The sequence below is a fragment of the Mustelus asterias genome, unplaced genomic scaffold (assembly GCF_964213995.1).
Source record: "Mustelus asterias unplaced genomic scaffold, sMusAst1.hap1.1 HAP1_SCAFFOLD_74, whole genome shotgun sequence".
NCBI classification, from domain to species: Eukaryota; Metazoa; Chordata; class Chondrichthyes; order Carcharhiniformes; family Triakidae; genus Mustelus; species Mustelus asterias.
Genome location: NW_027590134.1, coordinates 704,573 through 716,174, shown reverse-complemented (window position 1 = coordinate 716,174; position 11,602 = coordinate 704,573). Strand labels below are relative to the sequence as shown.

Here is an 11,602-nt window from a genome sequence, read left to right as displayed (position 1 = left end):
CCCTAAAACTACCAACCATCAATGGCATATATGAGTGAGATGCATTCTTATCTGCCCTTCTCTGGTCCCATTTGATCGAAATGATTTTTTTTCCAAATCTTTCCCTAATTTAAATCCCAGAATCAGGCCATTCCTCAGCCTTGTTATTAGAGGAGAAGAAGGGTCCAGTTTCTCAGTCCGTTACCAGGCCATTCTCTTTCCACTCAATGATTCTTCTTTTTATGGGCTGTTGGTATCGCCTGCAGGACCAGCATTTGTTGCCCTTCCCTAATTCCCCTTCAACTGAGAATGGCTTGTTTGACCATTTCAGAGGTCGAGTAAGAGTCACCCTGTTACTCTGGGTCTGGAGTCACATGTAGGCCAGACCAGTTAAGGAGGCCAGACTTATTTATCTGTAGTGCATCGGTGAATCAGATTATATTTTACAACAATCGACCGTAGTTTCAAGGCCGCCATTACTCAGACCAGCTTTCAATTCCAGATTGATTAAATAGTGATTTTAAATTTCAACAGCTGCCGTGGTGGGATTTACTCCGTGTCCCCAAAGATTAGTGCCAGCCTCTGGATTACCAGCCCCATCACCTTTCATCCCTGTAAACAGTTCACTCAGCTCATTATTAAACCTCTTCCTGAGGAGATTAGATTTTCCTCCACAGAATTTTATGAAACCATTTGCTGCAAAGCCTGTTGCTCCATTCGGGAGCATCAATAATTTATTAAGATCACACAAAAAATATTGATTTCTTGGGAGGAGAATAAAATAAAGAGATGAGAAAATTTAATGAACAGAACAAGAAGGAAATGCATTCAGAGAAAGCGCCCTGCAGTGTGTGCAAGACAATGCAGAACTTTCAGCTGAAGAAGGAAATCTCGGTTTGCCGTTCGTTCTCCCAGATTTCTGCATAAAACGACCGCGACAGGACTCGAACCTGCAATCTTCTGATATCATCAACGCATAGAACTACCGAAGTCAGACGCCTTATCCATTAGGCCACGCGGTCAACAGATGCCATGCCGTCCCAAATGTTAGCTCCATGTGAATAACTGCCGTGATTGTATTTATTTTCATTTGCGTTTTTGGATGCTTCTCTGATTCCCAGATGCCAAAAAATTGAAGGGGAATCCCCAGAGTTTGTAAACGGCCGGAAACTAAAGTCCACTTCTATCATTCTTGGCTGCCTGTTTGTGTGGAGTTTGCCCGTTCTCCCATGTCTGCGTGGGTTTCCTTCGGGTGCTCCGGTATCCTCTCATCTCCAACGATGTGCAGATTAGGTGGATTGACCAGGCAAAATTGACCCTTATTTTCAGGGGGATAAGCAGCGCAATTACGTGGGGTTACAGGGAGAGATTCTCTGTCGGAGAGTCGGTGCAGAATGTCTGGGCCGAATGGCCTCCTTCCGCACTGTCGGGATCCTATGCCTCCTCCACATCCTGTCTTAAATCTTTGATACTTGTCCCTGAATACTCCTGCTCGCAGCTAATGCAGCAACTTCCCCCTGTGTGCCTTAGTTCAATATGTTATAGTATTTTACACCTCTCGTACAGCACCACTCAATCCCGTTTGCTGCAAAGAGAGAAACTCCGAATTATCCAACATTACCTTGTAGGTATAATCCCTCATCGCTGGATCCAAAACAGTAAATCTCGTTTCCCCCCTCATAAGGACCCTCACGCACTTTCTAAGCTGTGCTTACCGCGTCTGGGTGCAATCCAGAAACAGCTGCAGTTGATCAGAACTTCATAAAGATTGAGCATAACTTCCCTGCTTTTATACTCAGTGCCTCGACTTACGAAGCCAATGATCCAATGCGCCTTCCTGACGACCCTTTCCATCAAAGGCATCTTTGAACCTCAGGTCCCCGTCAGCCTGCACACAGTCGAGAACTGGACCATTCCGTTTCTATTGCCTCTCCCCATCTCTTCTGTCAAAATGCAGCACTGTTCCTGAGTGTGGTATTAATACTGTGTCTCTGTTACAATATCACTGAGAGCTGAGGCTGCAGCTTTTGTTTCTCCAAGATAATCTTTCTGGAAAAAGCCGGAATTTACAAGGATTTTTGTAATTGAGACATTGTCTGGCCGTCTGTGTCTCACTGCCCTAACTCACTCTGTCTCTGTCTATCCCTCCACGCCCTCTCATCAACTTTATATGAAGGGGGGAATTTGTGGGTTAGTAACTGAGTGCACACAATCTGTACATTCATCTGATCAAATAGAATTCAGCTTGTGAACAAGATCATAATTTCAACCAGTTCTGGGTTCACCCAGGCACAGCTCTAATTGGCTGCAGCCCCCTGAATCTGGGGAACAGACACTGTGAGCATCGCCGGCCTCAGCGCTTTTAACAGTTACTGACCTGTGAAACTCCAACTAATGCCCGAGAATCCACAGCACAGAGCGAGGAGACGAAGTCCTGGGGCTGTCAATCTGAGACAGAGTTTGACCTGTCAATGTGCAGAGGTGAACATTGTGCCAGCGAGAGTGTGTTAAAGGGGCGGCTGGGTTAGACAAATGTTAGTGTTTGTGTGTCCGCACTCAGCTCCGGATTCTCCAGCCCTTCTTGTGTCAAATCGAAAGATTCTCTTGTCATTAGATCGTGCTGCTGTCCTGCTCAGACCTGAAGAAAGAAGTTAAGCGAAAGTTTTGGTCGATTTCAAGGTTTCAGTCGACAAACGAACTCTGAGTCAGCGCTCGACTGAGAGAGCGCGATCAATTCAGCAAAGAGACGTGTTGAAATGGAAATTGCTGCCCTGAATTCAGATGGAAATTTCTCAACGGGAAATTTTCAGATTTCAGTAATAGAAGTAGGACAGTCTGAGAATCTGGAGTGTCCAATTTTAATTGCAGTGGGAGAGTTTGTGAGGAGAGTGAAACACAGAGAGGCTGGAGGAGCCGGGAGCTGACAACAGCTTGTCTCTGCTCCGTTTGCTCTCTGCCTTTAAGCTGCTCTGTGCCGCCACCGCTAGTTTCATTTCGGATCCAGGTCTGACTCTCACAGACATTTTCCAGACATTCTTGGATATAATTTTGTCGGTCTGGGACATATTGTACCAGAAATATATCTTGTGCGTAAACAATACAACAACCGCTTTCTAAATGAGCTGCCCAGCTCGGTTCAATGTGTCAGAAATTATTGGACGATTTTAAAGCAACATCGATTTGGATGCAGAATTCTCTCATCTCTGAATATATTCCATCACTTTATCGCATGTGTTTGGAGTCCGGGGCAAAGTGACCACTTAATCCAAAGAGATTTTGAAATTAATTCAAACATGAAATTTCCTGATGTCTTCTGAATATCTATAATCCTCCTTTACTAACGGTCCGATATGATTATAATTCCCGATATTCGACATGTTCCTTCCATTCCCAAGCGATTTTAAGCAGGAATACTTAACGCCCAGTAGTGAACAGCTTGTAGCATTTTTTGAATGAACATGATATTTTATCATCGAAGCAGCACTTTGATATTCTCATTCATTCAATGTATTCTGATGAAGTGTATTTCCTACGCCGTGTGTGTCATTACATAAGAATGTTACTCTGAAATGAGACGTAGTTTTGTCCTTGTGTCCTGATTGTGCTCTTTTTCTTTCTTCCTCCGTCATGATTTTTCTCATGGAAGGGAGTTACAGCACAGACGCCATTCGGCCCATCTTGTCGATGCCAGCATAGTTCCCGATCATTATTGAAAAATACCACAGCAAATTACAACTCAATATCATGGGCTGCCCTGGAGAAGCCAATTAAACATTTCTCGTCTCAGTCACTGCGCGGACGGCTTGAACCTGCGCGTGGAAACGAGGGTTTCGAGTCGAACGCCTTAACCACTCAGCCACCGTAGCTGCCTATCTCTTAAAGTGATGTAATCGTCTCAGCAATGTTCATCTTAACTTCGTAAGAAGTCTCACAACACCCGTTTTAGTCCAACAGGTTTATTTGGCAGCAAAAGCCACTCGCTGGAGTCACATGATGAAGGAGCAGCGCTCCGAAAGCTAGTGGCTCTTGCTACCAAATAAACCTGTTGGACTTTAACCTGGTGTTGTGAGACTTCTTACTGTGTTTACCCCAGTCCAACGCCGGCATCTCCACATCATCTCAACTTCGTCAGGCACCAGGATTGTGTAGAGAACAGTGTGAGCTGAAATATGTTCCTCGTTTATTTGGTGTCCTATTCTTTGACTGAGAATTTATTTATTAGTTCAGACTTGTTCTTCTATTTCAATATTGTTTTCAGTATAAACAAATTGAAACCGATTTCTCCGTCCGAAAAAAATAAAATTAAAACGGGAAGTCCTTTTTATTTCGTTGCCGCCTATTGTTCTGTTCGAACTTTAGTTTATCCACATGCTTTGAAACGCAAGAGATGGTGGATACGGTCCGAAGTAAATTATCAAGGTGATGGCCGGGAAGCGCACTCGAGCCAACTGCTTGGAATGCAGCTATGCTCACCACTATCACACCATCTCCCGCTCTGTTTCATTAATTGTTATTTTCATTAGTTATAATTACGGAACTACCTTAGTTGCCGAATTCATCGGACACCAGGTGTATCGTAATGCAGTTTGTAGACTGAAATTGTTTACTCTCGTTTTTTGGACAGTTTAATATTGCACCTTTCTGGGGACTCAATTATTGGTTTTGAGGCCTGGTCTTTCACTTAAACAAAGTTTCCTACTGAAAGCAAATTTAGATTCCAAGTCAAGCGCCTGAACCACTCGGCCATCGCAGCTCCTTATTGGCCAGTCGATGCAACCACCGCAGTTCATATTGACTTCATCAGGATGATTGAGATCACAGTCAGGGAGGTCAACTGTGCTCGGTTCCCTTTGTTTTATATATTTATCTCTGACTGAGAATTCATTCATTAGATCAGAGACTTGTTCATCTATTTCAGTATTTGCTTTCAGTATAAAGAAACTGAAGCCGAATTTTCCGTCCGGAAAAATGAAATGCAAACGTGAAGTCCATTTTATGACATTGCCGTCAAATGCTGCGTTCTCGCTGTTTTTGTCCACATGATTTGAAACGCAAGAGACCGTGGATAAGATTCTAAAAAAAATGATGAATGCGATGGCTGGGAATCGAACCCGGGTCAACTGCTTGGAAGGCAGTTATGCTCACCACTATATCACCACCGCTTGCTCTGCTGATGGGCCCCTTATTTTCATTAGATATAATTACGCAACTTCCTGAGTTGCTGATTTCATCAGATACCAGGTGTGTCCATAGCACAGTTCATAAACTGAACTTGGCTTGTCTCCTTTTTCTGGACAGTTGAACTTACCTTTTTTTACTGTTGTTCCTGACTGAGAACTCATTGATTAGTTTTGAGATCTGTTCTTCCATTGAAACAAAGTTTACACTGAAAGCAAATTGAAGCTGGATTTTCCGTTCGTAACTCATTGATAATAAGAATATTCAGTGAATTTCATTTTAGGAGTGACCCTCTGCAGTTCTTACCTGCGATAGCTAATTAAATAAGTCACCACTGCGATGGTCAGGAACTGACTCTTGGTCAAATGCACGCACAGTCACCACTACACCACCATCGCTCACCTAAATCTGACACTCCCCGTGCATTTACGGAACGAATACACAAGCAACGAGGTGGCATAGAAATCAGAGATTAGAGAATCCTATAAACGACATTCCATTTCTGGGAGTTTTATATTTTCCGTAGATCGGGGTGTGCAGCATCGCTCAATCAGAAAATAGATCTCTGGAACATGGAATTTGGTTAATATCATTTTTTGCAATCATTTTAATTGGTAAGAATCATGTTGTTCTTCTTTCACTCCAATCCAAAAAGGTTCTGAATGAATGGCTGCCTTGTTGCACAACACGCGTTCAGCCAGCAGTGAACAATAATTTGGATTTGCTGTTTGTGTCAAGACATCGGGAACAGGAATGGAGTTGCTGCTGCCCGCGGAGCTGGGCCAAGCAAGAGGCACAGATACTGACCAACTGTACCCGCTCCAAATAGATTCACGAAATTAATGAACAAACGGAAAACAAGCGCAACTGATCTTCTAAGGAGCTACGACAGTCTCTGAAAGCATTATATTAACAACTCTTCAAGAATCAATTTGCTGTAACTACTTCAATATGAACCGTTTCAATGTCAGCCTTATTCATGGCCAGTTCACAAACAGGCATTGACTGGTTAGAAGTTTTAACGTTATCAGAAAACAGTTATCAATATTCTCAGAGAAGTGAAACAACCGCCCAAACTTCATAGAATCCCTATAGTACTGAAGAAGGCCAATCGGCCCATCGAGCCTGTGCCAACAACAATCCCATGCAGGCCCCATCCCCGTAACCTCACGTATTTAACATGCTAACGCTCCTGACCCGAAGGGGCTATTTTACATGACCATTGCACCTAACCCGGCACTAGTTTTCATGGCGGAACAGCCGATTCTGGAAAGAAAATACCTGCTACTAGGACCGCAAATGAAGCTGGCGTCTGCTTTGGAGCTTCTGAAACCACATGTTCTCATGCTGGCAAACTCCTGCCCAAAGCTTGTGTCCTGATTTAAATCGATTGCCAGCTCGAGTTTCTGATTTGGATGAAGAATATGGAATGGTGCTGGACGATTCACCCCTCAAACCTGTGGAACTCTGAGTCTTACCTTCACCTTGGTCCGTGAACCGCAAAATAAGTGTTCAGTTTACCCTCAATCAGTCAATGCGGAGGCAGAGATTTAAATGTAATAACAATAAAGATGGAATTTAAAAAATTTCGGCAGAGATTTTACAGCTTTCCCCGTGTAGTCAGAATGGCCGAGCTGTCTGAGGCCCTGCGTTCGGGTAGTAGTCTCCACTAGAGGTATGGGTTCAAATTCTGCTCCTGATGTTGGTTTTTCCTTCTCGAGGCGCACCCAAACCCAATAAATCTCTCACATGGCAGCACAAGGACAGCAGATGCAGAGAAACAACGACCACCTCTCAGTTCCATTCCGCGACGCACATCATCCTGACTTGAAAATATATCGCCGTTCCGATGGTTCGCAATCGTGGAAATCCCTCCCAAAGGGGCTTGCTTTATTTCTGCGTGAAATTGAAGATGGCTGATGAGAAGAAACAAACATCGAAACCAGTTCCCAAGAAGGAAGCGAAGAAAGTGATGAAGAAACCGGTAGCAAAGGGCGGGAAGAAGCGGCGAATGTCCAGGAAGGAGAGTTACTCCATCTACATCTACAAAGTGATGAAGCAGGTTCACCCCGACACCGGCATGTCCTCCAAGGCCATGAGCATCATGAACTCGTTCGTGAACGATATTTTCGAGCGCATCGCGGGTGAGGCTTCCCGCTTGGCCCATTGCAACAAGCGCAGCACCATCAGCTCCCGGGAGATCCAGACCGCCGAGCGCCTGCTGCTGCCCGGGGAACTGACCAAGAACGTCGTGTCGGAAGGGACAAAGGCGGTGACCAAGTACACCAATTAAAACTCCCCAATGGACTGAAAAGAACCCCAAACACAACGGCTCTTTTAAGAGCCACGCACAATCTCTGTGAAAAAGCTGTTCCATCTTTTCCCTTATTAAGTTAATGAGAGATCTATTTCTGGAGGATAGGGATTTGTCCCGTTACAGAATGCTGTGAATGGGACTTCAGACCCGCCCCTCACACACACTTTCACATTGATGGGACAATCAAACTGAACTGAGAGTGGATTATTAAACTCAGTCTGGGATTTGTGAGGGGCAATGAGGAGAAACACAATATTAGGAAGCCATTACTTAAATTTAATAATACCTATACTGAGAGCTTTAACAATTGGTGAATTAACTTCATAATACAATGATGTTTATTGATCTCTGGTGATCTCGGAGTCGCAGCCTGAACAGAAGAAAGGCGGGAATGAGGAGGTTCTTCTCGGGCTCATCTGTGTATTCCGCAGTTTTCTCAGAGGACGGAATCAGCGAGATTTGTGCACACTCAGGACCCTGAGCCCATCGTAGCGATCCCCCCCCCCTTTCCCTCCGCCCCCCCCCCCCCCACTCCCTGCAGCCCCGATTCTCCGGACACAATGCTGCCGATTCAACCGGCAGGATATGGCGGGGATTCTCTCCACACTTCCGATTGTAATATTCCCAGCCGCTTTCAGGGGAGAGGATCAGAAATCAGCCTTTCCCTCTGTCCCTGTGAAGCCTGTGTGAAGGAGTTGGCTGGGAATCTCTGTTTTTGCTTTTCCAGTGAGCTGAGATTTGCTCCGTTTTAAATTGCTGAACGGGGTCTTATTTCCGCTGGTGACAGATAACAGATTGAGAAAATCAAACTGTTCCTAAAATAGCGCCAGGATTCTGTGAGGGAAAATACAATAAACAGATTCTAAAGTGTGAGATTGAAATAGTTTCCTGAACATTCAGGCGTTCGGTTATTTTCTATTTTTCCTGCACTGAAATTGGCGGGCTTTTCCAATTTGGAAATGTAAACCAATCAAAACCTCCCATTTCTTCTCCTGGCTCTCAGATTGGTTACGAACCTGATTGAAATGATAGTGACCAATCAGAGCTGGAGTCTGGCTTCAGCCTCGCAAACCGCTCACAATGATTATTAATCGAGATTAAACTGACGGAATGTGTATTTGAGTTGTCAAATGTACTTTGTTCGCGCGGACAAATAATTGAAGGAACCGGAATAAATGTGATATTTCGTCCACGGAAGTTAAAGAGAAGAGTGTCGCCAGCTCCTTGTCACACATTCCGCATATTTTCACTGACAGAGAAGCAAACAGCTCATCAGTTCCACGTCTGAGACAGCAGAAATAAATCCAGAGGCGCATTTTCAATCCACTGCTCTAACAGCAGGAAAGCCAGATGTCGTGTTCACATCATGCCAAACTTTCGTATTAGGATGGCCGAGAGGTTAAGGCGTTGGATTTAAGATCCAATAGACATATGTCCTCGTGGGCTCGAACCCTACTCCTGGTTAATAGATTTTTTAACACGACATTCACGACACTGCTTCATTTCTCCTCCATGAACGGTATGCTTTGTCGAACCAGCATGCAAGAAACTGGAATTTTCACAGCAGAATAATACATGAGACAATAAGAAATCAAAACAAACTCAGTACAACTAACAGGGGGATTCATCAATCCCAGTCCAAATTCTCATCAATTATCAGATCATCGCTGTGTCAACCACACAATAGTGCAGCCTCAGCTCCAAATTAAATATCAGATAAAACTGACAGATGGTTTTCTGTTAAAAGTTACACAACCTGAATAATGTACTCTGAGATTCGAGTTAAATACCAGTCATATCACCAAATCAGGGGTTTAGAAGTGGTCGCAATAATCCCCACAGTCTGCCCTCACATACATTAGGTACACATTCAAATCTCAAATACATTCTCAGATTCGGATATTCTGAAAGCTAGGATACAAACACAAATGCCAGTTGAAAACTTACCCTGCTTATGAAACTAAAAGTTACAACATCAATTTGATGGCTACGAACTGAACTATAAATTATAAACTAACGCTAAATCCTCACTCACACTGTGCCAGGTGGAAGACACTACCAATTCCAGACTGGACTTCATTTTACATGCATGTCAAAATTCTTACACAGAATCAGGCTGAGTGTCACAGATCAAATCAATGTGAACAACCTGAGTGAAACTTGCATAGCAATCCAGTATCAGATTGAAGGATACATTATCTTTCACAATTGTGTTCACACTGACAGAGATTTATTGCTGGGCTGAAACTCACACACATTGTTTGCTTAGCACCTACCACATCAGTGGTCTGTTTCGGTGCTGGAAAGTTATTTGGAATTAATCCAAATTCATAAATAGTCCCAGAGACTGCAGATTATTTAATTAATCCCAAACTCATACTAAATACCAAAGATTGATAGATGAGATGATAGTTCTCACTCACATGCACTTTCAGGAGCTGAAAAATACAGGCTGCTTGCTGCACTCACTCAGAGGAGCTGTGCCTGAGTGATATGAAATAAATTGCTCACATCAATTGTATCACTGAGAGATTTAGAAACAATGCAAGACTCACACAGAGTAATGAATGCAAAAGGAAGAATAGCGAGAGAGAGAGATGTGTGACAGATAACAAATGAAACCCACAATTTTAAACAGCACCAGAGACTTACATACAGAATTATTTCCAATGATAGGACCAGCATAAAGCTGATGTTCCATAAACAGTACCACGGGAATTAACGCATATGTTCCAAAAACAGCGCCAGGGGACTTAAAATTATCGATGACCCCCACATTTATATGAAATTTACTGTTTATTCATGAGTCACAAGTACGCTTACATTAACATTGCAATGAAGTTACTGTGAAAATCGCAGAGTCGCCGCACTCTGGCACCTGTTCAGGTACACTGAAGGAGAGTTTAGTACGGCCAGTGCACCTAACCAGCGTGTCTTTGCCCTGTGGGAGGAAACCGGAGCACCCGGAGAAAATCCACGCAGACACAGTGAGAACATGCAAACTCCACGCAGACAGTGGCCCAAGCCGGGAATCAAACCCGGGTCCCCTGTGCTGTGAGGCAACAGTGCTAACTCCAGTACCACTGAGACACCCCACAGACATATCACAGAATAAAGAACCATTGACAGGTCCAGAATGATACCACACTCACACACTTTATAACAGTCCGAGACACTCACAGAAACAACACCAGACAAATTCAGATACGGAATGGTTCCAGATACTGAAAAAGGTGAACTGATTCCCACACTAATTGTGTGCCCTGGGCAGTCCATAGCTACAGGGATGCGGTGAATCACGGTGACAAATCCGACCATATACACCACCAGGCAGGTCACGACTGCATAATGTGATTCTGCAATGGGACAACACTTACTAAATAATCCTGATTGTGCTCAGAATTACACTGACAATGTGACCAGAAAAGCAGAGTTTTTTAAAAAGCAACCTCCCATTGAAGATGGAGGTGAGGAGGAACCTTTTTGATCAGTGGTTTTTTTTTTTACTTCGTCCATTCATGGGATTAGGGCATCGCTTGCTCAGCCAGGATTTATTGCCCGTCCATAATTGTCTTGGAGTACGCTGTGCTGAACTGCAATCTTCAACTGCTGCCATAAATGTCATGTAGGTACACCCACAGTGCGATTCGGGGGTGGGGGGTGGGAGGTGTTGGGGAGTGGGAAGTTTCTGGGTTCTGACCTACTGAAACTGAAGGAACGGCGATACATTTCCAAGTCCTGATGGTGAGTGCCTTGGAGGGAGATTCCCAGGTCGTATTGTTCTGATGCGTCTGCTGCCCTTTTCCTTCTCGGCCAAAGTCACGGTGGGTTTGGAAGGTGCTGCCAAATTAGCCTTTGTTAATTCAGGCAATGCATCTTGTGGATGGTACACACCGCTGCCGCTGTCTGCCAATGACAATGTAAGCCTATTTGTGACTCATAAATAAACTTTAATTTTTGGTGGAGGGAGTGAATATCTGTGGATGGGGAGCGAATGAAGGCAGATGCTTTGTACAGGATAGCGTCAAACTTTGACTGTTTATGGAGCTGCATTCACCCAGGTAAGTTACGTCTGGAAACCGAGTACTCCGGATTCCTTCCACAGTCCCAAAACGTGCCGGCTGGTTG

General features: G+C 44.1%; 1 protein-coding gene and 2 non-coding genes across 3 annotated transcripts; 1 reads left to right on the top strand and 2 right to left on the bottom strand.

Annotated features, from left to right (window-relative positions):
• Positions 1–908: 908 nt before the first annotated feature.
• trnar-ucg (transfer RNA arginine (anticodon UCG)) lies at positions 909–1,001 on the bottom strand. The gene is made up of 2 exons: positions 965–1,001; positions 909–944 (listed from the first exon to the last, which is right to left on the bottom strand). It is a non-coding gene; the product is annotated as a tRNA-Arg (tRNA).
• Positions 1,002–5,069: 4,068 nt separating this feature from the next.
• trnag-ucc (transfer RNA glycine (anticodon UCC)) lies at positions 5,070–5,141 on the bottom strand. Its single transcript has one exon. It is a non-coding gene; the product is annotated as a tRNA-Gly (tRNA).
• A 1,919-nt stretch (positions 5,142–7,060) lies between these two features.
• Positions 7,061–7,450, top strand: LOC144483490 (histone H2B-like). Its single transcript, XM_078202183.1, has one exon. It carries the CDS (start codon positions 7,070–7,072, stop codon positions 7,448–7,450), a length of 381 nt encoding a protein of 126 aa, XP_078058309.1. The 5' UTR covers positions 7,061–7,069.
• Positions 7,451–11,602: the final 4,152 nt, after the last annotated feature.